The sequence below is a fragment of the Gymnogyps californianus genome, chromosome Z (genome assembly GCF_018139145.2).
Source record: "Gymnogyps californianus isolate 813 chromosome Z, ASM1813914v2, whole genome shotgun sequence".
In the NCBI taxonomy this organism is placed as follows: domain Eukaryota; kingdom Metazoa; phylum Chordata; class Aves; order Accipitriformes; family Cathartidae; genus Gymnogyps; species Gymnogyps californianus.
In genome coordinates this window covers 39620351-39646670 of record NC_059500.1, presented here as the reverse complement: position 1 = coordinate 39646670, position 26320 = coordinate 39620351, and the positions used below count along the sequence as shown (strand labels likewise).

The 26320-nt window shown below is 38.6% G+C and overlaps 1 protein-coding gene across 1 annotated transcript in view; it reads left to right on the top strand.

Annotated features, from left to right (window-relative positions):
• The window catches only part of AOPEP (aminopeptidase O (putative)), a 190053-nt gene that overhangs the window by 143130 nt on the left and 20603 nt on the right, over window positions 1-26320 (top strand). Inside the window, exon 13 of the mRNA XM_050913244.1 lies at window positions 21391-21507. Within this exon, the coding sequence (XP_050769201.1) occupies window positions 21391-21507 (117 nt within the window). The remainder of the gene's footprint in view (window positions 1-21390; window positions 21508-26320) is intronic.

Below are 26320 nucleotides of genomic sequence, written 5' to 3'. Positions count from 1 at the left end.
TCCTAGAGTTAGGAAACTTCACAGAGAGTCAGGCATGTTGATTTTCTAATTGACTTGGCGGAGTCCTCCATGTAATTATGAAGAGCTGAACGGAAGAATTGTCTTTATTCATAAACTATTTTGCAAGTCTCTGAAAAACAATGGGCGACTTCAGTTTGTGCTTCACAGACTATTACCTATTTTGACATTTTTGATCATAGTTTTTTGTCCTGCCCATCGTTACTCACCAAAATGATGTCTTCCATGCACAGGATGAATTACCAGCCACAACTTTTTAAATTAAAAAGTAGTCCTGGACTGAAAGTTTACTGAATTATTATTATTACGGTTATTAACTATAGAACAAGAAAGGAGACAATAATGGGAAATCAGATCACATCAGAATTCTCAATGTTGGGGTGCATTAATGACAAAGTCTCATCAGTGTGGGGAAAATGCTAGAGATTTTCTCGCAGCTGGTAATTTAGCACACATGAGGATCTGAATTCTTCTGCTTTTCAGTCTCTAGGCAATCTATGCAAATCTGAAAACTGAAGGTAATGGGATAACAGTGTAATAATATAAATCCCTTGTGTAATGATAGCTAAAGCAAACAAATTTTCAGCCTAACCTGACTGTGTAGCAAATGTGGCTGTTGAACTAGGAACTGTAGTTGTGGGCCACTGGATACTTCATCTTTCTGTAACAGTGTTCAGGAACAGCTAAATTAATTTAAGCTTCCTGAGTGGAAACAAAATCACGCTTAAATCAGATTAGCAGGAGCCTGTAATGAGAGTTCCTATCGCAAATGTCTATTGCGAATAGACATTTATCTTAAATTACTGTTTCAAAGATTTTTTAAAAATTGTATTTAGCTCCCTTGAATAGTGTCATACTGAGAGACCTGCAGCCTGAAGGATTGTGTCCATGGAACAGATGCATCATGGACAGGAGTGGTGCCGACTTCTGACACAGTCCGGTACACTGATCCGTAAGGACCACCTACAGGGAGAGAGGGTGTAATTCAATTTCCACACTCATTCAGTCCTCATGTCCGTCAAGGTTGCCAGTTGTAAGGGTAGCTTGTGTGATATAGTTGGGTTTTTTAGCAGGGGCTGAACTGAGGCAACTAAACTCATTTCATCTAGCTACCTTTTTTTTGTTTTGTTTTTAAAGTTGAATTTCTTCAGAAAGGAAGTTTATCTAGAAAAGAGTATTTAAGCTCCACTGTAAATGTTTAAGCCTCTCTTTTCCATTTGGTAAATGTTTTTTGCATACAGGACCATATGGCAAAAGTACACTCATCCTTTTACGAAGTTGGAAGTACATAGACACTGTGGACATATTTCCTGTAGCTTAGAAGCCAAGATTCCCACCGCTTACAGGGGGCTCGTGAATGTCTAAGTCTGATTTAGATCCTAATTCCAATATGGAACAGTACAGAATTTGGAGGAAAAGATCCCATTCTGCCAATACTGTACAAGCAAAAACATTGGAAGTATGGCTATGTAAAGGTGTCAGGATTGGCTTCACAGTGTGCATATAAATAAAAACCCCAATTATCTCACACAATGAATTCTTGTAACAATACGTTACATTCTGGTTTTATAGCTGAGATGTAAATTGTAAGCCTTCCATCCAGGGCCTTTCAAAGTTCCTGTTTTCACTGTTTGCTCATGCAAATCTGGCTGTTTTCAGTTGCAAAAGCCAAGGCTTAGCATTTGTCTATTTGCCAACATGGCCACAAATTGTTTCCATAAAGTATTTAGAGATATCTAAAGGCAACTTACTAGAATAAGTTTTTGGACAGATCTCCAGTGACAAAAGTGTATGTCAGACAATGTCTTCATAATACATACTTCTTATGCATTGGTTATGTGCTTTCTTGGTTTAGAGTCTATAGCAGCTTCCTGCTAGTTTCTAAAAACTTTCTGTGTTATGAGTTGGAAAATACACGTGTACTGAATTTCATCATTTTATAAGCGTGTAGGTTAGCATGATTTTATACTGCTCTGCACACATATATTATTTTGAAACCTTTTTTCCCCTATATTTAATTAATTTGACCCATATCATCATATATGATATCCCTAAATAAGACTGGACACAGTGTGCAGATGTCCTCAATAATAAAAGCTGTGAACAAGGTGGTTAGGAGTACATTATGTATTGACTTCAACCTCTGCTAGATTTGAGCAAGCCTGTTGCCTGCAGCACTTTGTTTTATGTTATGCTCTTTAATGTTTACATGTTTCGGCTTTGCGCTGAAAGTTTAAAGCTAACCAAAGAATATAAAATGTCAAAATAAATTTAAATGATCATAGTGTGCGTATGTTAAAATGATTACTCAGAAGGTGCTGTGTGCCCCACCCTATAATCCTTATGCAGATGAGTTTCACGGAAATCTATGGGAATTTTGTCTCAACAAGTACTGCTGCAAAATCAAGTTTGTTATGTCTTAAATGCTTAACATATAAATCTGATGCAAAGCAGTTGCAACTCAGATTCCCTAGTTTCTAAAAAGTGTGTGCAAGTCTCTTTTTGAGCAGTAGATAGCCCACGTAGCATAACAAAAAATAAAGTGACTATTAATGTCCACTACGCAAACTTGTTTGATTTTAATATTGTCAGAAATAACTTGATTGTGTCGTCTTCTTTGTTATTTTTGTTTCTTTAACACTGTTGTTACAAGATGGTTCTCGGAGGTCCTCTTCAAAAGTTTTAGCCTTAAGTCAGTTCAGCCGGATCTGTTCTGTCAGCATTCATAAACTGTTGCAAGTATCCATTCAGTGTGTTATGTTTTAAACATTGTCTTGCTTGTTCTTAAAGGGTTTGTATGAAATTTATATTTTTCCCAGTAACGGCATATTATTATATGCACACGTGTCAGAAAAGTAGTACAAAACTATATCTGCGCTTTACAGCAGGACCTACTAATTTGCTCTGCAAAGCATAGTTTTATTTGCAAGTTGTGATGAAGGTGCAAATGTACAAAAAATGTACATAACATTTATCTGAACAATAACTTCTCTCATTGCTCCATTCAAGTTGTAATAAAAAAATGTATTTAAAAATGCGCTGCAGATTAGTTTTTCCATATATTTGCTGATTTGTGTAATTGGGGAAAATTGATTTATAGTTATTCACAGTAGGACTTTTTTCACAGTAGCAGTGTATCAGGAACATGCAACTAATTTTAAATATATGGACAAGCTCTCTTGTGCTAAACTAAAGTGCCTGTGATATTTACGTAATATGTTTATTGAAGTGTCACATTATATAATTTAATTATGAAAATGTATGTGGTAAGTTAATATAGCTGGAAAATTAACATCAAATTTAATGTGGACAAATACAGATCCTTGATTTGAGCCTGTTGTCTCCATGCTTGACTTTCCTTCTAGTATTTTTTTCTTTTTACTTTTCATTGAATAGTAATTCCACTTCAGTCAAAACTACTTCTCTTTGCTTTTCATGGTAAGGTACTTTAAGCATAGCTTTGAACGTTGTTTCAAATATAAGCTAATTGTGGAGTACTGAAGATATTTCATATGAGAAATAGAAATATGTGGATTTGTCATAGTAATTGCACAAAATACAACAGTTTTTACTTCTGTGTATAGCCATTTAATTACTTTTATATTTGCTTTGTATTAAAACTTAGAAATGAAAATGTGGTAGAAAATGAGTAACAGCAAAATACAGTTTGACCAAATCCTTCTGTAGGTGCTAGGTAGCATCATGTAGTGCATGATTATTCTGCCTTGAATTGTGTATTACTGATTTAGTTGTTTCAGCCACAAATAGCAAAGATTTATTTGTAGTATTTCCCGATTTCCAAGTATGTTTGGCTGTCTCCCTTACATAAACAACACCACTGAAAGCCTTTAGACAGAGCTCAGGAGAGTTGCAGAGAAGTAGCTTAGAAACGGCTTTTGAAAACGAAGCAGAAATATTTTCTGTGCCTGAAGTGCCAAGTGGCAGCATGTCCTGCGTGTCCCTCGTCCCGCGGGCACGTGGTGCCTCCCGCTTGCTCCCAGGGAAGGTGGCCTTGTGTGTGCACAAGTAACCACTTCGTGGCTGCCGTTTATTTTGCAGTGTTTCGGCTCAGCCCTCGCCTCCACATGCTGCATTCTGGCAGTAGTCTCCTTGGGGAAGTGCACGGTCCTAATCAAATGTCAAATACAGAAAATGTGGGAAAATAAGAAGCAAGAGACAGTTTCAGCTTCAGTTATATTGAAATACTGGGAAAAATATGGGGGCTTTGAAAAGTGGTGAAAGGGTGGAATGTGTAAAGTCTCTGTGGGAAGAAAATGTCATCCTATCAATGGATTTTTTTTTTTTTTTGCAGCTTTTTCTTGCCTTCTGTTGAATTTCATAATACAAGCATGCTTCTTTGTTTCCCTTTATTCCCTGTCAAAGCCCTCTCTTTCGATCGAGCAAAGTATGTTTGTTTTCCTTTTTGTTTTTTAAATGCTCAACTTGAAATCTAGTCAGCTTCAAAATGCTAGTTGAAGATATGTAAGGTCGTGTTCCCCCCCGGCTTTGTGGCCAGAACTCTGGCCACATAAACTCTGCCAGATTTTGTGGTTTTACAATCCAGTTTCCTGGAGAGGGTTTTTAAAAATTATTATTGTTTTTTTTTTTTCTCTTCCCTGTTGCTGTGTGAGTAATTTAAAAAAAAAACAAAATAACTGGAGAAACTGACTGTCCGGAGGAAACAGTAAGATGTCAAACTTTAAGTAAACATTCCAAAAATAGAGGAGAATACAATCACCAAGAACTGAAAAAACCCAATGTATATATAATAGGTAAAGAAAGAAAAAGAAAGATGTTAGTGTAATGGAGCTCACATTTTTCTCTTATGGATAACCTGCAACACATTTTTAAAAAACAGGCAACAATATTTCATTTACTGCTCTAAACAGTAGCAGGTATAAGTGGAAAGGGGGAGAGGCATTCAAGAAATAACTGGCTAAAAGCCAGCAGTATGTTTTCCCATGATTTTGAGGTCTCAGCAGCCTGACTCACCAGCTTCCATTCTGTCTTTTGAAAATTTACATATCCAAAATCTAGATTAAACGAATCCCTCTTGCTGTCTGCCCCTGCAATTTAGAGCCGTGCTATGATATACAGCGTGTATGTGTATCACCACGGTACCACCGGCCTACACAGAGAGCACTTACTGGTGGAATTGGAAACCTGAGCTGTAAAAAATAAATAAATAAGTAAATGAAGGAAGGGGAGGTATTGTATACATTGAGAGGCCCTTAATTTGGTTTCCTCATTGTGTGCAGCAAACGTCATTTGCAGGGTTGCTAAGCATAAGTCAATAGTTTTCAGTATTCAGGCCAACAAGCTCTAATTGCCTTGGCGATATAAATTTAGCCATGTAAATGCTGAAAAAAACAGTCATGACGGTTTGGGTTTTTGTCTTCCACCCCCCGTCCCCTCACTTTACTTTTCAAGTCAGTTCAAACTGTACAGTCAAGGATCCCAAGGGGATGGAAAAAACGGAAAACACATTTTCCAGAGAAAATCAGTCCTCAGCACTGTATGGAACTTGGGCAGCTTTGTGAAAAAACTGCATGCTGTTATATCACAACATGTTTTTGTTGTCACTTTCCTGTTCTTTCCCTTGAGGTACCTCTCAGAAAGGTACGGATCCTTATTATTTTGCTCCGTGCAGATACATTCAAAACTAATGAGCATTGTAAACACTTTGTTTCTATTTGGACAAACTATTTTTTGACCACAAAGGTTAATATAGAAGGGCAGTATGTAATGGAAAAGCTGCTTATTTACGCTGGCTTTGTTAATGATACAGACCTGCTGAAATACCATTGCTTTATTTGTTTATTCCAGCCAGACTCCCTATGAGCTGAGATTGGCGTTGTGAAATCACGCAGACCAGCACTTATGATTTACTGTAAGCATGCTAATTATATAGTATTCATAACTAACAGAAACCACAGTTTCAATAGACTGTTACTTTTTCCTTTTATTACTTTTATTTACATTAAAATTGCATATAAAATAAGGTGCAGTTATTCTGAAGATTAAGAAATACGTGCTGCCCTTGGCAAACCTCGGTGCACCTACTTGCTATTTCAGCTATTAAAGCAAAAGGATATGTTTATTGCTTGTATTTCCTTGAAGTCAATGCACTAGCACCTGAAATTAACAGAGCTCTTATGCGAATGGATGCTCTCGTTACAGAAAGCAAGAGGATAACATTTCTTCTTCTCTTTTTGTCTTTTAGAAATACATATATGTTCGGGGGCAGATGAAAAAGGGCTTTACTTTTATGTTGTTATTGCCCCTGGAATTGTAAGATTTGTCAAAACTGGTTTCATGTTGTTTAAATGCCAAAATTAAAATTTCTAATTAATGTGATTATTAGATGAGAGATAATGCTCCCAGAAGAGCATTGAATAAAAAGGGCTACAGTATGGAAAAGGAGGAGGGAAGGAAAGAGGTGGAATATGATCACCGAGAGCAATATGTAATTGTAAGGGTGGAGCATGTCCAAGACTGGTTTGTGATTGGATTTAGATTAAGAAGAAGAAGAGCTTGTGTATTTAGTCTGAAGAGAAGACGAATATTATAGAGGCACCACAGTAAAAGTATAATCAGGTTAAAGGACTGCGCTCTCGCCAACTGAATGGAACTGAAATTGCATTTTCAGTAAGTATACCCTTGTCTTTTGGCCTTTTCACAATAATACTGCATTTCTTCTGTCATGTACCTTACCAATTCTTGGAGTAATTCAGCTGTTACGGGTTACAGCGCTTGTTTTGAATATCAGTGAAATTCCTTTCGTATCACCTTCTTGCCTCTATTGACCATTTGCAATTAGTAGTGGTTAAGAACTTGGATTTATCATGAATCACTTGTTTTAGGGGTGTTTATGAAAGAAAATTGCTGTCTGTTGCAGAGTTCAATCATAATGTTAAAACAGTAATACTCAGCTGAGAGTGTTTTACCTGCCAGTGCCAGACTGGGCGTTTGCAGTACAGCTCGTACCTGTTCTGTGACTTTAGAGGTATATGAAATACAGGCAACTTCTTTAGGAATAGTTTACAGGAGGAAAAAATATATCTAATACCCATGTAATCAGCTTCGTATGTCTGTTCAGATGTTTTTTCAAGGTTAAATTTTTTTAATGGTGAAATCTAAGGCTGTTTAACATGTTTTTCCTTCTTTGAAGTGTATCTTTTGGCTTCTCTGGAATTTAGGCAAAGATAATGGGCAAAATGAAGACAGATACACTGATTCATAGCTAAGCTGATTGTGGCCATGAGTTCACTTTCTTAACAAACTATGGTGAAATAACTATAAAGAGAAATAGGAGATTTCGGTGCGTAGTGCCTGCTTTGCTTGGGCCGCTATAATGTACGCGCTATGGTTGTGAGGTCCTTAATTTCCAGAGGTGCTGAGTGTATTTGGTTCCCAGCTTTCTAGGACTTGTGGGTATGTGTACATCTGAAAGTCAGTGCTGCAGCAGCTTTCCAGGCTAAAGTCAGTGGTGGACAGAAACTGCTTTAAAACCCGACATATTGTTGTAGCTAAGATGCCTGTGTTTAAGGGGGTAGTAAGAAGTGTTAGATTTCCGACAATATGTTGTTTATTTAGGTGTATTTTCAGACTGGACTGGCTGAAGTTGTATACAAATTAATGAGTTCATGAGATTCTGCAGAGAATAAGCAGCATATAATAGAAATTGCTCTGAGTCTGTATAATAGAATATAGAATCCTCATGTTTTGAGCTAGTTTGAAAAAACAATAACCATACTGTTGCTGCAAAATTCTACAGTGTGACTTTGCTATTCATTTATTAAACCCTGTAATCTTCTTTTAAAAGAGACATTTAAGAGGGCCTGATGCTGTAAACTTGTGAGCACATGTAGGCTGCTGTTCCTTTCAGTGGAGGTACTCATGCACACAAAGTTAATTACACCGAAGTGTTTGCAGTGTTGTGCCCCTAAACTGCGGTTGTCTTGGGGTTTTGTTGGGCTGGGTGACGATGTGGCCAGGATTTTGAGACATGTTCAGGGGATTGCTTTTAAGCATGGGGAAAAAACCACACAGAAACTAAATCTCTGCTGCCTAGTTTGAAAGAAAAGAAAAAAGTGCCATCGTTTCCTTTTATGTTATTTAAGAGGGAGTTATGAAGGGTTAATTTTGCCAGTGGAAAATATTTACTCCTTAAAGTAGCCATAGCTATTCACTGTTTGTTACCATAGCTGTCCTAATTTCAAAGAATTGCAAATGTCATTAGACTCATCCTAAAGTAATCAATTGTTAAGTTTTCATTTCTAAAAAGTAGGAGTTTGGTGATAGACACTTGTCTTAAATGACTAAACTGCCTTGGACATTTTATCTGGAAAAATAATAGTGAAAGTAATCTTTTTAAAATCTCTTATAGGCAGAGAACTTTAATGCCAAGTTTCTTGCTGGAGGGAATTTTTATAGTTAAGTTATAAACATCTGAGAATTGCAGTTATTGAATGGAAAGTTCAGGTCCGTTTTAGCCACAGCAGCATACACATATCTGAAATGAAACTTCTAGAGATTGATTTCAGTAGATGGAAAGAGCCGATGGAGTGGGCACTTGCCTTTGCTTCTTAAGAGCAAGATCCGTACTAAGCAGATATTTTGCTTGTACTGTGGAATGGGTTGCATTTCAGTGTTCAAAAGCATTCATTACTTACGTTAAATTAAGTTTAAATCATCATGTTACCAAGCAATTTCTTAAATTAGTTGTGGGATTGCACTGTTTAAACTTTTCATGTAAATAACTTGGTTCTGTCACTGTACACAGCACTGAAGGTTCTTGCTAAAGCCGACTTTCAGTCAACTATTTCCATTAGTAGATAAGATTATGAATTACTGTTGAAGCACTGTACTTAGTGTTATCCAGCCGTTCGTATATAAATAATACTCTGCTGCTGCGCAGTCAGCCCACTGCTCCCTGGCATTATCTGCTTGATTGTTTTCACATTTGTATGTAACTTCAGTGATTAAGTTCTCCTTACATGAGTAAATATTCCTTTGAAGTTAGTGGGTGCTCTCCTTCCATAAGGAGTATGGAATGAGGCCATAGGTCAGCAAATTTTCCACATATCCTTCCTGGAGATCAGTATTTTTTCCTCTCCCTCCTTTCCTGAAGATGGAGAAGTTAAGTAGCATGCAGCCTTAGAAATAAATAGATAAGTAAGTAAATGCTGCTTTGTAGAGGATAGGCTCCCCTGGTACTGATTGCAGTGATTTGCTTGATGCCTGCTTACCAGGAGGTCTTGCTGTGGCCCATAGCGGTTCCTCCAGGTCCATGGAAAAAGGTCTGAGTTAAGCAGGACATGAAATGTCTGGAGTGGAACCCAAAAGTGCACAGGTCAGGAGTGGGATATGGGGCGCGCTCTGCTTTAGACATGTTAGATCCTTTTGCTAAGGGGAAAATAGTATGGACACAACAGTAAATTGAATCATTTCTCTGCACGTTTGTAGAACAAAAATAAATAACAACTTCAGAGTGGAGCTTTTGGTTTAGGATTTATTTTTATTTTTCTGCAACAACTGCTTTACCCTTTGCTTCCTCAGTCATTTGTAAAGCATTGGAAATGTTCAAATATCTTTAAAAATGAAGGTTGTAGTAAATGATTGATGGAAAATGTCGTAGAAAATCTCTGATTGAAAATGGAGAACCTAGAACCCCCTTCCATTTCAGCAAGAAGACTTGTCTTTGTGCCTGCTTCTGGAAATAAAGTTGCAAATACCTGCATTTTATATAAATACGTTAAATGATTCCAGGTACTCTGGAATGTGACGCATAAACCTAATGGAGGGAGGGTATGAAATTAAGGTCTTTGAAGCAACTCATTGAATCTTCCTTACAGATACATAAAAAACCAGAAACAAAACCCACCGCCACCACCACCACCAAAATTTAAAAAAAATTATGGGATTTGTTGTTAAAAAAGAGGAGTTTGGAGAGAGGTAAAAACTTTTCAGTGAATTATTATGTAGGCATATCTTTGTATGCTTATGTGCAGATACCAATATTACAAATGAGCATAATAAATTACATTTATCCCTATTTTATAAGGAAATTAATATATTTAAATCCTCTAGTTTTACCCCAACTGTGAGAGTGAATTTATAAGGGAGTTTGTCTCTTAAATGTCATGTATTTTGTTCATACCCCTTCATCGACGTAGTAGTTGCTTAATATCTCTAAAATATTTTTTCTCTGTTTCTGTCACTTGCATTGTCATAAAACCAGCACACATTTCTATAATCACAAGAAAGTACTAATTTTTCTTTTTTCAAGAGAGCTCTTCAGAAGCTAGTGCTTTGATGTAATTCTATTAAATTGAATAGAGTTGTTCCCACACGAAGCTGTAGCTATGAGTCAAGAAACAAATCCATTATCTGGATCTAAAAGTAATTATTTATGTTGTCTGTATGTGTGGAAGTACTGGTCAGTACATGTGATAAAGTAACTCCTGCTCTCTTTTAATAATTCACATATCTTCCTTGGCATTACAGAAAGTCTCATCTCAGAAACATGAGCAGTATGTAGCACTTTTCTCTTATCACATTTTATCTGGTAGTTACTTCTGAAAACATTAGTATTTCAACTAACTTTTAGGATTTGGTTTGCCGTTTTGTGGTTTGGTTTTTTTTAAGAAGTCCTGTTCCTACACACGCTAATGGTGTGCAAATCCTGTCTCAAGCCACTCAATTTCTTGCACTCCTTCAAGCTAAAAATCTGTAAGTCAAATTGCAGTTTGGAAAAGTTCGTGTCCAGCAAGTTTCAGCTTGGATTTATTTTTATGGTTAGTTTTAATGCTCCTGTATAGGATTTTGAAAGAGAAAATCTGGCAGCTAGATCCTTGCTAATAACTATAGCATCTTTTTAAATAGCGCTGGGAATAATGAGGGTGTCATGCAACACTCATCCACTTGTCCTCAGATCTTTTAAAGGCCTGTTTTTGTTTTTTCCAATGGTAATTGTCTTCCACAACAGTTTTAAATAAAATCTCATCCATATTTTTTAAATCAGGAATAAAAAGTAATGGGATATGCTTGTTCTGTTCCATACCACACTCATCGCCATAGGATGTGAGTAGCTTCCACAAGTGCATTAAGCAATGAACTAACATCTGTCATGTGTTGTTTATTGTCTCATCCTCTCCCCCTGGAGATAGCTGTGTGCAGTGGAGTGTTTTGTTTCAGAAAGGGTTTCTTGGGAGAGAGAAAGGGTTGGGGTTTTTTTCTTTTTTTTCTGTAAGTACATGCTGCTATGTATTTGTACTAGAGAAGGCAAGTCTGAGAAACTTGCCATGCATCTGGAGTGGAAGGTGGTGGTGCTTGTGACCAGTCCTTAGGTCACAGTGCAAGTTTTAGATCAACCCATTGAAAAGTTCAGGCTGCCTTTCAAGAAGTCTGTGTGCTTTGAGTGGAAAATTGTGGAATGGAGGAGGAGCCTGGCTGTTGCCTGTGATCCTCGGTCAGCAGTCGGAGGTGGCCTTCTCAGTGTCACTGGTGCAGGCTGCAGTGGCTGGGTTGGAGGGGATTCTGGTGGGAACCAGTGTAAAAACTAGAAGACCAGTATGGCAGGCGTGTGGTAACCTGTGTTGCTAGAGTCACGGTGCAGTGTTCAGTACCAGTTATCTTCTGAAGTGCCAAAGGCTTCATTTTGAGACGCTGAGGTAATTGGGCTGAGAAGTGACAGTGGCTGTGGAACTGCATCACTTTCAGCCACGATGAAAGAGTTCTCCCAGACAACTGGAGATTTTTAGTCATGGCCGTTGTGAGATCTTAGTTAAAAAAAGAATCCAGGAAGCTGATGGTGGTGGATTGGCATCTCTGCATCTTTGGTCAATGGAGACTGTTTCATGACTGCAAACTCTATATACTGCTCTTCTAAGTTCCCAGCATTATCTACGTAGTCTTAGGTTTAGATCTCATCTGTTACAGTTACATCTATTGTAAGGTCATCTGTGATTAAGGCTCGCTTGGAGGTATATGTGTATTTCAGAAACTTGAGTCCACTCAATCTGATCAGTTGCGTTCTTAACAAATTAAAAAAAAGCCAAACAACAAAAAACCCCTAACAAAGGATCAAATGGATGTGGTGTGTTGGAAAAACTGTTGTGAGTATGCACAGGCTGTGTTGAACGCACAATGCATCAGAGCCAGATTTCAGGTCAGAAGAAAATATTGCTAGCTGAGGTCTGGAAATGCAGTTGATCTACAAATGTTAAAAGACAACTGGCAGTTATACATGAAATCACTCATCACCTGTTGTTCTGAAATAAAAAAGGGTAGAAAAGAGAGGTGATTCTTGTGGATTCCAGGAGTAAAGGGTCAAGTGATGGAAGTGCAGTTTCACATCTGTGCTTTAGTCTTTTCCTCCAGGAAGGCTTGTGACATTATTAGTGCTTTATGATGAACTTTGGCCAGCCCTCCCTGGTGAAGTGGTGTCGTATCCTGCAGCCATGAGCTAAGTGGAACTGATATGACTTTCTTCAGCAGCAGCCAGGCTGATGAAAGGTTAGGAGAGAAAGAAAGTGAGTTCTTGTCTCACTCCTTCTTCAGGTTCTTTCCCTGAATGATGCTGGCTGTTTGGGGCAGATGTAGTACCTTTGTGCTTGACTTACCAGAAAGGAACATGTTCTGGTGAACAAGTCATGATCTCCCCAAGACCTGACCACACCGTTAGAGAGCTGGGAAACTCTTAGTGAATTCCCATGATCCTTGAAGATCACCATCGTAGATGAACTCTGGTCATTGACTGGGTCCTGCATTGGTAGGCGTAGATAGAACAAATTTCTGTTCCAGAAATTTCCATGTATGCGCCAATTTCTCAAGGAAAAAGAAGATAATTCTTCAAGCTAGCCCTTGGTCAGTTCTGTTGCAAGGATTTTGGACTGAAGAGGTAGCTTAACTGCCAAGGGTAGTTTCTAGAGATAGGATTCAGCACTTTCAGTGCTGGGTGATGAGGTTACTTGGCCAGTAATTTGCAACTTAGCAAAGCTTAGAAAAATCAGTTAATTTTCTTTGGCTCTCAGGTTTTTGTCCCTCTTTCTTCTTCTAGTACATACAGCCAGAGAAATAAAGGAAATCTGTCTGAGGGTGCTGTCACTGATGGTTGTGGCTAGCATACAGAGATAATGGTTCTTCAACTCTTCTTTTCACAGTTGGTAGACTGGCCACTGAAATGCTGGTTTTCAGTGTCTGCTGTAGTCTGCAACTTTCTTTTGATGTCTCAGAGGACACTCACTGATCTGGGTTTTTTCAGAGGATCTAGATGATGGTCGTTCAAGGTGACATGGTTTATACTGCCATTGATCTCAGCATCAGCGCATAGTTTGGAGCAGCTGAGACCTAGAGTGTTCTGGGTGGACAAATAAGGAGGCAAATACTTCCACTTTGGCATCTGCTACGATGTGGGTATGAAGTCTTTCCACCAATTGCTAACTAAGACTTGTTGGTCTTCCGTGTGAATCCTTTAATTTGTAGTAGTCTAAGAGTCTGGAAAATAAAACCAGAGTTCCCCTTGGCTTTGTTTTTTGTAGCTAGATGAACAGTTTGCTGAACCTGAAGTGCCTCTGTTGGGTCTGCTGTTAGATGAGAAGGTAATCTTAGTGCCAGCTGCTTTCACGTGGTTGGAGAGCACTAACCGCGGTGCTGACGTTCTGATCACCTCTCCAGGGCTGGGGACTTCTGAGATGGAGTGAAGGGATAACTGAAGATCTTGCTGTTCCCAGCTTCAACTTTAGTTTGTGTCAGAGCAATGCTGTCTGTTCCCAGTGTGTCTAAGTAATGGTCCTGTGGAATATGATTTCAAACGTGGAATCTGGCTTCTTGTGTCCACTTTTCTCTTGCCATGGCCATTTCATCTGAAACCAGGAGCAGCACATGCTGGAAGCACGGTAGTAAGTGGCAGAGATGATAATCTGCATAGAATAGACGATGTGTAGCCTATTATGCTTAAAAGGGAATTATTATGCTCGAGGGTAAAGTTGTGGTGAAACATTTCTTTGAGAAAAGTAGGGTTGAGGGAAAGTACTGTATAACCTGACTGAACCTGTAGTGGAAGCCACCTGGTTTTCATTTTGCTGGCTCAGCAGTATGTTAGATCATAAAGGTTTAATAATTTTTGACATTTCAGTGCATTTATATTAGATTGCAGATGTTCAATTTCTTCGTAAGTGGATCTTCTCTCCATCAAGTAAATTATGGGAAAATATTTTGTACTATAGCTTAAGAAAAAAAATTTCAGTTTATGGACTGGTAGCAATGGCTGGCCTTTTAAAAACATTACTGGTAATGTGTAACCAGAATATCAGGCACAGAATGTGAAACAGCTTTAAACTTTCATTTATGCCGCTGATTCCCGCATTGAAAGTCAGCTTAAAGTATCGATAAAATTAAATCCTTGCATTCTCATCTAACAGTACTGTAACATATATACCCACAGTTTCCCTGTCTGCTTTTGCTTTCATGCTACCCTACTAATATTTTTCAGTGTTAAGGAAATCAAATGCTAAGTTTGATGCATAAGTACCAAATGGTTTGGTGCAAGTAATATGATGTGATTTGTACAATGATTTGTACAGTGTCAAAATCCTATTTAAATGCAACAGGACAAAAAAACCTGTATGAATATGATGAAGTTCAAGCAGGTAAGTAGTCCCAAGAGCCTTCCCAAATTGGGTGTCTGTAACATTTAGGGAAGTACAGCATTGATTACACAAACATTACTTGACAAATCAGTGTTAATTTAGGACAGGTTTTGAGGAGGGCATCTCAAAGAAGCAGCCACAATTTGTAAAGTGCTTGCCCGTCAGCAGCTCTTTCGAAAATGCCGAATCCATTGCTCAGAAAAAGTTTCCCAAGTTTTGTTGCTTCGTGGACACATTAACGTTGCACATATCAGGTTAAGTTATAATTAAAATCAAGCACATGCACAAAACCTTTTTGAACCCTCCAGAAGCCCGCCTTAAATTGTAGCTGTGTCATAACATTTATCGCTTGCATATCAACAGTTGCACTCTAATTACTGCTATTTTTGTCCTTGCATTTGAAAAGGAGTGTTAAAAGTCAGTAGAGATCAGGTCATTCGACTTGTGTGCCGACTTAAGTTTGTGCGGTTCTTTAGGATTTGTGTCCTTCATCCAGCAATGTTTTCATATATGTGGCCAGAAAAATCAAACCTTTATATTTGAGTAGGTAGTGGCCTTAAAATTATTTCTGACATAGTTTATCTGCTTCCAAAAATAAGAAATCCTTAATTTTGATAAGAGGAAAGTACCTGGGAACTAAATGCAAGTGCAGTTGTTTATTAAATAAATTGCTCTTAGTGTCATTTTTATATCCTACTAGTATGAAGCAAGTCATACCAGATGTAAATGTCCCAGAAACAGCATTTTGAAGTGTAACACAAATAAAATGCTGATGAACTTGTTGTGATCATTACTTCTTGAAGTAAGACTTCTTGAAGCAAAGTTCATAGGAATTTCTTTTTCATGATAAAAACCCAGTACAATTCCTGTTTTTTTGTTTTTAAAATAGGTGTTGAAAAATGAGTTGCCAAGCACAGAAAGAACCGTCTGAGCGGAGGTTGAGAAAAATTGCACACAACGGGAAGACATTTCGTAGAAGTGTAGTTCATAGGTAGACAAGAATGTGTTACAGACAGAGATATTTATTTTGCTTTTAAATATAGTGAGGTCTAGTTATCTTTCATAAATGTTTGAAGGGGAGCTGATTTTTCAGCAAGAGGCAAGTCACAAACAAACTGACCCAAATAAAGTTAAACAGAACAGTCTGCTTCACTACGCACTTCTGAAATTTTGTCAGCCTCTGGCATAGATGGGTTTTATTTTGTGAACCAGTTCAAAGCATTTTTTTGTCAGCTGCAGATTACTTTTTTTTTCTGTGTATTAATCAAACTGCAGACTAGTTCTTTCAGAGTTAGACTCTCTTAAGTAGTGTATCACACTATGCTAGTTAACAGCTGTTAGCGTGGACATTTTTATTGAACTCATATGTTACTTGATATGAGTACATTTTAGCCCCCCCGGGGGGGGTGGGGGGTGGGGGGAAGCCTTGTTTTCATTTAAAAGAAGTCACTGTGCAGATGAAAACAGCATCTGAAAAATATTGTTTGAGGTAAACAATGACAAAGTCTGTCTAAAAATATTGTTGAGTAAATAGTGTTTTCTTGAATTTTCAAGCTAACAATTTCTGGACAGTTTGAGGAAGGGGGATTTGTTTTACAAAGGTTTTTTGTTTAATTGCAGCCTGCAGAAAACAGCCCTTAAGGCAAATTGTCTATGTGGAGAGTTTATAACGTGAGATTCATTCAGCGATTTGTTTGATCGGTTCAGAGTGTAGGCGCAGAGATGGCCTGGCCCTATAAATCCTGTCTCCTGGACTAGTAGCAGTGCTTTCTTATCTGCAATTAATGAGGAAATTTTGTCTGAAGTGAGCCATTCACTACTGAACTCTGGGGTGGGGTTTTTCCCTTTCTTACCTAACAGAGAAGTGGGAAGGAATTCGGTTTGACTTTGGAAAATCTTGTAAAAATGTAAATGAAAAGACATTTCATGTTTTGGGGGGGACGAGACTACCTTCTCCCGAAGAAATACGGGAGAAATATATTGTGCCTTAGAAACTTGAAACTTTTCTGTATAATTTTCAAAGGTCAAATTGCTTTAATTCTGTTTTAGGCCTTGTTTGTGTTGTATTTCAGCCAGCATTTTCCAGTGCACAGTAGTGACTTTTTTTTTCCTTTCCTCCCTGTTTTTGCTCAGTATAAACAGTTCCTTGCTGTGGTTACACAGACAAATATAGCAGAGAACTCTTTTCTGGGAGAAGAGTCTCCCCATGCATTTCTTAACCATTTTTGGGAAGAATCGATCTATCTGTACACACGAGAGAGGGAGGCAGTAGCTGTAAATTGAAGTGACATCATATATATTACTCCCATTGATCTGCTTTTAGACTAGAGCCAGGATAAAAGGAAATGGCATCAGGGAGGAAGTATGCTCATTTAGGCACAGATCCCAGTGTGATAATGGAGTAATAATAGAAATCACGCCACTGTCAATCGGTTGCTGCATTAGTCTGAGGCAGATTTCCCCTCCGAGGAGGCTTTCAATGACTTCATTCAAGTGCAGGCAGGAGCAAATGGGATATTCAGCATACCAGCTGTACTACTTTAGTGATTTGTGTCCTGGCTTAGGGGTGCAGTGCAAGTGCTGGTGCTGTGGATGCTCAAGTAGATAGATCTGTGTCACATTTCATGGCTGTGAAAGGTCAGTAGTTAAATGTTTCAGTGGCATTTTTTCTAGTATAAAGGGTGAATCTGGCATTTATTGCATTTGTTAATGTAGGAATTGATAAATACGCTCCTTCGCGTGGGTGGTCTTCTGGGATGTGAGGTCGATGGCCTCTGTAGGTGCCGTACCAGATCTTTGAAGATGCAAGATTTGTTTTCTTTGTGCTTTTTACAGGTTAGGGGTAGGATTCAGAAAACTCATAGTTTTGTTCCAAGATTATTTGTAGAAACCCTTTCAAACCTACTAATGTCTTGAGATATTCTTGTAACACAGCATAATGGCTTAAGTGTCTTGTGTACTGATATGAATAAAATACAAAGTATGCTTTTTCTTAGTTCCCAGATATTTAGTGTACTTTGAATCTCAGCCCTAGTAAGCTGCTTCGGTAGTAGTGTGAGTTATATTTTCAATTTGGTTACATTTTCTTTAATTCTTTCATCTTGCCTTTTTCAAATACAGACCTAGTTTTGATACTCCCCATCATTTTCAGTTTGTTTTAGAGGTAACAGCCTCATTATTCAAACTTTAAAACCACCACGTCAGGTAACATAGGGGGAGCAGGGAACAAATGGCTACTTAGTGGCAGGACAAGTGAACTCTTTTAAAGGCTGAAGAGTTGCAGAAGAGGTTTTACAGTCGTAAGAGCAAGATAACATATACAGTGCTGGGATACAGCTTTATAGTGGGGATGATGTTTAATTACATGGGACATGACAGAAAACCTCTGGTGTGCTCGATTGCAACGTATTAATTTATTTCTTCTTTGTAGTATCAGTACTTACAACTGGGGGAGGGAGAACCCTGGGAAAAGTAGTATGATTTCCATGCAGCAGGCATAGGTTGGAGGTAGATAGGAGCTATCTACTTTACAGTATAAATAGATGCTGTTGCAGCAATCATTGCTGTAATGAAAACTATTTCTTGATACTCACCACATTTCCTGATTGAAGTGATCTACTTTAATAATCGCATGTATTTGAGCATTTTGACTGAGCATGCCCCAATACAGTTCAGTGTGATTTTTTAATATATATATATATAATTTTTTATTTTTTTTTTTAACAGGAACACTGAAGTTTTGTATTTGGAGTGTTATGGTTGTTTTCTGAATGTTTTCAACATGGGGATTCACTCTGGCCCAGTGAAATTTATCCTGCTGTATTTTGCTGTAGCTGCATTGTGTGGTTTTTTGTGTATGTTAGATATTCAATTTGCATTCACGGAATATGTGTTGTTGTAAAGGAAAATGGCTTCACAATACTTGGAAAGAAATTTACTTTTTTTTTTCTCCAGCATTTATGTTTTGGTAGCACTTAAAAGCAAGGGCCCCGTTGTATTAAGCATAAGGCAAACAAGTGGAAAATCGACAGCATGCACCCCAAACAATTCTCATGGTGTGAAAGATGAGAAGTAACAGGTGGGTGGGAGAAATAAGGACGGTGGTGGGGAAAATGAAAAATAATGGAGTGTGGGTTTTTTGACTGAAAATTCGAGAGTAATTTTGTGAAGTTTATTTATAACCGTTAAAAAGCTGCTTTGGAGATAGCATTATTCGTATTGCTGTGTTTGGGGGAAAAGAAGATTTCTCGACCCCTGAAGGAATTTTGTAGTAGTCTCTGTCATGAAACTTCGGCCGAGCTTTCTGCCTCCTTGCTTAGGACAGGTTTTTCTCTTAGGCAGAGTCTCGTTTATTAAAAAGAAAGGGTAAGGAATGAAAGAGGATGTTCCTCCTTTTATTTGTGTTGGAGGTAAGCGGTAGAACAAAATGTAATAGCTGCGCCCACTAGTGCCGCTTTGGTTACAGGTTGTCAGCATTTCTGCCGGTGCCCCCACCCTCTCTGCCGGTGTTTGCTCGCTCTTACCTTGGACTTTAATTAAACCATGAGCTGGAAACTGGTATGTAAAGTCTCATCTTGGGCAGCTGGAACGTGGGAAAATAACAGAAGCCATGGTCTCAGATTTTTTTTTCTCTGCAGTCTCAAATCTAAACTGGGAAGAGTTTAACCTGTAATTCTGAAAACTCTTCACCCATAATGCAGCACTAGGCAGAGGTAAATTAAGGACATGGCTGTTGCTCTGCTGCTGTGCTTTTGTTGGCTTCAATGAGATTCTGTAATGCTATCTTAAACAGTAGCTTTCTCTGGGTGAATCTGTATAGCAATTATACTGGAGATATATTACAAAATAATAACTCTCAGCTGTTCTGTACCTATGTATTCAAGCAGCTGTTTTACAGTTTTTACAAATTAAGTATTGCTCTGCTGTCTTTGTAGTTAGCAGGGAAGGCTTTCTAAATCAGAAGTTACCCTTCTGTGCGTGGTGTTCTGCAACATTTCAGATTTTATTAATGTTGAGAATGAATTCAGTTTCCAAGCAGAGCCACTTCCCAGAAGCCTTCCCTGTTTTATTTTTTAGAGTGTCTCACCATCCCCCAGGCAGCTGCTGTTGGACTGCGCAATAAACATTCAAGTTGGCATTTTAGTAGTTGTCCTGAAATTGATATATTCAATATTTCTAAATGTCTGACTATTTTTAACAACTCCGTTTTGTTGGCAGACTTCGGTATCACTTAGAAAATGTTCCAGTAAGAGCCAGTGAGATGCGAGTTTTTTTTCAGTCTCCAAGAAAACAACTTTAATAATAAAAAAATGGAAGGAAATCAAAATGCAAGGAAACCAAAGCATTAAAATCCTAGAGATTTCTTTTCCTCTTTATTCTGATTTAAGTACTATGCTAAATTATGTCAGACTAAAAGGGAAGAAAATGTCATGTTGCTTAGTTAGTTGTTAACGGCGATATTTTACAGATTAAGACTTATCAGAAGATCCTTGATACCTTCATGGACTTGCTGTCAGAGATCAGGGGTCCAGACTTGTTCAATCCACATAAACAGCTCTGGCTGTGGGGTGTGTTGTTGGAAGAGGTATTTCCTACAGGGGACGTCATTTTGTACGTGCTTAGCGCATTGATGCAGCTAAGGAGCAGAGAATCACCAAATGTGATAAAAGCTGGAAGTAGTGTTAAAGTAACAGGATACCTTTTTTCATTAATCTGTCTGGAGAACATTATAAGTGAGCAGTGCTTGTTTCTTTTTGTGTGCAAAAGCTTAAATTCACATTCTTCCTCCCTTCCCCCTTCCTCTTTTGGTGCCCCGCAATGATGAATAGTGGGGAAAGCTTTGGGGCATATAACAAACTTCTGACTGATCAGCCTGAACCCTGAATTTCCAATAGATGTTTCCTGGCAGCTGGTGTAATTTGTCTCTGAGCTCTGTTTGAATTATTTATTTGTTCATCCAATAAGCCTATTAAACAGAGCACTTAAGCACTTGCTACATCAGACTTCTTATGCTTTTTCTTTTTAGGTTACATTAGGTTCAACTTGACAGGTTCTGGAGTCAGGCGACTAATAAATATATATACATATATAGATAGATACATACTGTGTGTGCCACAAACATAACTTTCATGCATCTTTACCATGTAATGATGGATGGCTTGTGACTCATTGCACTAAAGTATGCCTCAAAATGTGTCATTACAACAGTTGTTTTGTGGGTCACTTATTTGTGTTATGTTTCTTTGTTCACTATAAGAATATCATGCAGTTGCTCATATAACAGATGAAAAAGCAACTTTTAAAAATTATACATTCATATGTCCGGTTGATTCCTGAAATTATGCACTGTAAATTATTCTCCTTTTTTTATTTCTTCCAAGCCCAAACAAAATGGAATTACTTAGCATATGTATTCCATAAAAATCTTAATAAGCTATAATTATGTTTCAATAAGATAAGCATGGGTTAGATCTGATCTAACTGTAGCAATGAAAACCATGGAAAATGAGTCTTAATTGGGCCCCAGCACAGAGTCTTTCAGAACACAGACACATAAACCCTGAGGTTTTTCAGGAACCAGCTCGAAGTTCTTGTCGTATTTCAAGCACATGCTGGAAGTACACAGGTTATCACAGTCTTGTCCTCTTTGGTTTGTTTCCATTTAATTGTTCAGTCAGTAGAGATCTTTATTCACACATGGCATTTATTTTCCTCTTAGCTTCTCCCTGACCAGCTGGTGTTACTTCTGGAGTCTCTCTTGGAGGGGAAGACATTGTGTCCTAGAATACTGCAGTGCTTAGAGAAAACGTACCAGCTCCGGCAGCAAGATGCTGAGGTAATTCACTTCAAAAAAATCTCCCTAACATACGCCATTGCATTGTTGACTAGGAGTAATAGTGTTCCACCAGGATCCAGGCTCATTCAGGTTCTTTTTTCTGTGTCTAAATCTGAAATTGGATGTTCTTAACTCCAGTATTGTTGCATCTTCAGATGCCTTAATTACTCAGTATTTCTGTGTGTTTTGTGTAGGTCCAGGTGTGTTTGCATACCATGGTAGCAGGAGACAGTGCAGCCTAGATGTCATAACTATTGTACATGTACCTTGGGCAGCACATTTGCTGAAGTGTTAAATTTCTCACTATGACATGGTAACTGTGTATTAGAGCCCAGTTCATTTTAGTTGTGTGTACTGTCTCCAAATGCAATCGTGTCTGTTATGGTCTAAAATTATTCTTCCCCATGGTCAGCCCGTATTGTTCCTCTTCGAGTGCTCCAAAGTCTCACTCAGGATTTAGAAAAGTTTGCTTTCCAGAGAGACTACAGTATGTTCTGGGTTTGGGCATGAGTTTAAGGGGGAAATCAGTTCTTTACAGTTGCTTCGAGTAAGTGCCATGGATATTAACAGTCCCTGAGGAAAACACTGTTTATATGATACTATAAACATGCCTTCCCCATCACAGGCACATATGAGGCTAGCATCCCTGCTCCAAAGAGCTTAGTGTCTTTGGGGCGCAAATCAGTAAATCCTTATTAGCACACGCAGCACTGGCTATTTTGTAGAGTCCCATGGATTTTTCAAGCTGGGAGAGTTGTGACAATTAAGGCAGCAGAAGTTGTGACTGAAAGCACCCTTGCAATCAGTCTTTGCTTTGAGTACATAGTATTCAGTAGGGGAGGTAAGAAGATGGAATCAGTCATGAAAATAAAGGATGTGTAGATTTATATATAAACAAGGGTTAGTTATGAAGTAGCATATGATCCAACTAATGTGCAATGAGGGAGCATGGTAAACTTCACATGACATTTGACTCTTGTTTAATTAAAGACTACTGTGAAGGCTGCGGAAAGTCAGTGTGCATGACTTACCCTGTTATAATTGGAACTTTATGGCAATAATTAAAATTGAAGGACAGAGCAAAATCTCTCTTGTTACTTTTACGCTGAAGTCGCTGGGTGGATGCTTATAAACACTTGGGAATCCAAACATTAACGTAAAGATCAATAGAACAGAGGTCTAGCTTTTTCTCAGAAAAAAAGGGACATTTCAACTGTTGCCATTTACTGCACCTTTTTACTTTTTTGTTGATACAGGTTTCCAAATGCCAGATTTGTTTTTAATTAGTACTTGAACCAACATTTCTATTTATAGGTATTAGAATATATTTTAATCACATCTGAATACCAGTGAAATGTCAGGGGTTCTATAATGGGAAGAGGAATTAATAGGGCGATAGATCAAAGCAATAGCTGTGGCGTTGCTGCCTCATGCCTGTGAATTGTAAGCACCAGGCCACAAGCTTTGGTTTCTCAGGTTTTTCCTTTCTCTCCACTTCCATGCTTTCTTTCTTCCTTGTGGTGTCATATAAAAGTACACAAGTGATCTGTCAGAATTTTTTCTTAAAAAAAAAAAAAAAAAACCCCACACAAAATTACGGCCTCAGTGAAAGGAGCATAATCTCCATTTTATTTTGCAAGGTGAAACCAAGGGCTTAGCAGATGTTGAGATGTGCAACTAAGATAACATTACCATTAGCATTTTACCAGTCATCAGACCCCAGACACCTACAGTCCTTTAAAGGGAATGTTAGCTTACATGCCCTCACATACCTGAGGGAAAGACTTTTCATGCCTCTTTCTCCAGTATGTGCACAGGGGATTTTTCTTGTCATGACCCAGGGACAAAGAACGGCAGTCCGAGCCTGTAGCTGAGCTGTTCTTGCCTAGATTTAATTTATGAAGACATTAATCACTTGCAGTGATCCTGTTGTGTTACTGGAGTTCAAATGTTCTCAGTAACTAAACATCAGAAATGGATCATTAAAAATACAAGCATAAAAAAATGCAGGCAGGCCAATAAGAAAAGAAAACTGTCAATGTCAGAGGTTTTATTTGGGGGGTTTTGTAAGTAAGGTTGTCAGCAGTGTTCCATCCAGCAGCAGAAAGTTAAGAAATAAGAACTTGTTTTCTTATTTTTGACAAGTAGCATTTAAATTCACATTAATCTTCCGGTAGGGATTAGCAATGATATGGCCAGTAGTATGTGAGAGTGGTACACAAAGAAGTATGGGGTTTTGTATTTTAAACAAAGTTTGGTCTTAAAAATTCTACATAAAATGTTGTCTGCACACTCGGGAGTTGGAAGGCTTTCCCTGTATGTATTGTAGGTAGCTAAAAGGCCTCCTTACAGCATTAGAGGGAATATAAAGAATAGCGTGTATATGTGCTGCTGAGTACTCTTGCGAGGGCAAGAATGTTCCACACTTTGCAGTACTTGTGTGGAAAAAGTAAAGGGTTTGGATAATCTCACCTCCTCAGATAAGTGTGTTGGGAGGAGTAAAGGGGACAGTTGCCTGGTGGATTTTACTGTTGGGATGAAATCAGTAGAGAACCACCCCCCCATCTCTGCCCGTTTTCAGGGACCTGAATGTTCTGTATGGACACTTCAGTCCTGTAGCACGCTGGCATTGAAGCACCACACTGAAGCTAGCACTGGGAAAGTACTGGAGAAAAGTTGCCCGAGGTTCCTTAAGCCTGGTTGACTGGAAATGGGATCCATGTGCATTGGGATTGTTTTGTCTTTGAGTTACTTAACGGTTCACTCATTGAGAAGCCTATGTAACACAGCTCACTAAGTCAAGTTTCACAAGTGCTGCAAGAGAGCTCGTTATTGGGGATCATTTTGTCCTACACAAGTACAGCATGGGAAGTCCTTGTTCATGTTTCTTAAAGCTTTTATATCTGTATTTCTGAAGCATCTTTATTTCAACTTTAAAGTTCAGCGCACTTGTTGTTGTAAAACAGCATGTACCTGGCGGTGTCTGCACTTGCCTGCGGCAACATGCAGGTCTGTCCTCAGTCAGTGAAGGCTGCCAACAGCACTATTTGGTAGTCCTGACCACTTGTTACCACATGCATGTCCAGTCTTACCAACATAAGGGCACGCCTTACTTCAGAAAGGAGAGGAGGGTTTGCAGGAGTTTATTTGCCTTGTTTTGATTCCTTCGTAGCAGCCAGGAGAGGAGAGAGGTGTGAGTCAGCCTTTGCCTGGAATTTAACTGTTGATCTCTCTTCAAGGAGTGCTCAAGCTGTGTCCTTCCTGGGATCTCCTCAGCAACTCAACGTAGTTCCTGTCCTCTCTCAAATGCGGTCTCACCACAAATATGTAGCTTCAGAGGAGCGTAGGAGGTCAGTGGTAGCCTCTGTCTTCTAAGACAGACACTGATTTGAAAGCTTCAGCTAAAAAAAAAAATCAGAGGTTAGGTAACATATTTCTGATTCATAATGCATAACACATCTCTGATAGCAACCTTTGAGCCTCAAGAGCCAGAAGTGAGATGCTGATGGCTTAATCACATTTCAAACTGGTCTGCCCCAGTCTTGGATGCTACAAGAGGCTTGTAGGGCATCTGCCTAATTGCAGAATTTATGACTCCCTCCTATTTTTTTCAGTCCACTTCTATAACAAATCATGATTTCATTTTCCATTTACTCTTCAAACCTTCGAACATCTGAGAAGGCACAAAACTACAAGTTTGTTTTCCAGAGATTAAATTCACTGATGTGAATTATTTGAATTGAGCATATCAAATATATTTTTAAACAATGTTTTGACAGCAATGAAGTTTTCGAAGTTAAAAGCCATTTTTCCATCACCTCTCAGTGCCTTGAGCCCATCATGGCTCAGACCTTGTCAGACAAGTGGGAGGCAATTGCATGGAAGAATGATTGTGTCCTCAGTTTTCTCTTCCTGTTCCCTATTTTCTTGCTGTGCTGCTTCCTGCTACATAATAAGATAGCTCATACACAGGCTACATCTCCATGACGTACCATGTCCTGTGACCAACAGAAGCACTGTAGAAGCTGGCTGCAGTTTGAAGATGACAGAGTCCAGCTGGAAGTTCAGCTGAGTGAGGAGAACTGGGTTATGTTATAAAGTAGCTACAGTTGCCATCAGACAGCACAGTGGGATAATAGAATTGAAGGTGGGTCTGGGGTTGTTTTTAATTTATTTCTTTCTGAGGTGGCTGTTTTATGCAGATACTTAATTTATTCAATATCTAGCATCTGGCAGAACGTGGAGAGTTGGTCTACATGGAAAGTTTCTGGTTGCTAGTATTTTTTTAAGTCTGCCTAACCTTGATGAAACCTCTTTTGATATCACTATGCAAGCTTATCTTGTTTGAGCATAGGCCGTTGAGGACTTTAATTTAAAAAAATTGGAATCAGTTAGTTAAAAGTATCTAAAGACAACACTGCGAGCTCTGGATAACACTCAGTGAACCTGTTAACTAGAAGAACCCTGTGATTATTTCCATTATTTCTATTCTAACATCTTCATTTGGCCAGGGAGAGGCCTGTAACATGTGTGTACACAAGATCACAGGACGGCTGAGTAGCCTGCAGAATAGTAAAAAAGGCGACAGGGAAAAGATCACTAAGGCCATAGGAGAAGGGCAGTGGGGGTGTGTGACAGTTTGAGTCCTATTTAAGACTTGACTATTTATGCAAGCGTGTTTTACTTGTTGCTGAATTATCTAAGACCTGAGGATAAAAAATACAGAACATGGATGAAGCAGAAAGATTTATGGTGTATTTCCCCAGACTTTTCACTGCAGAGTTAGCTTTTCTTTCTTTCCTACTGCAGGCAT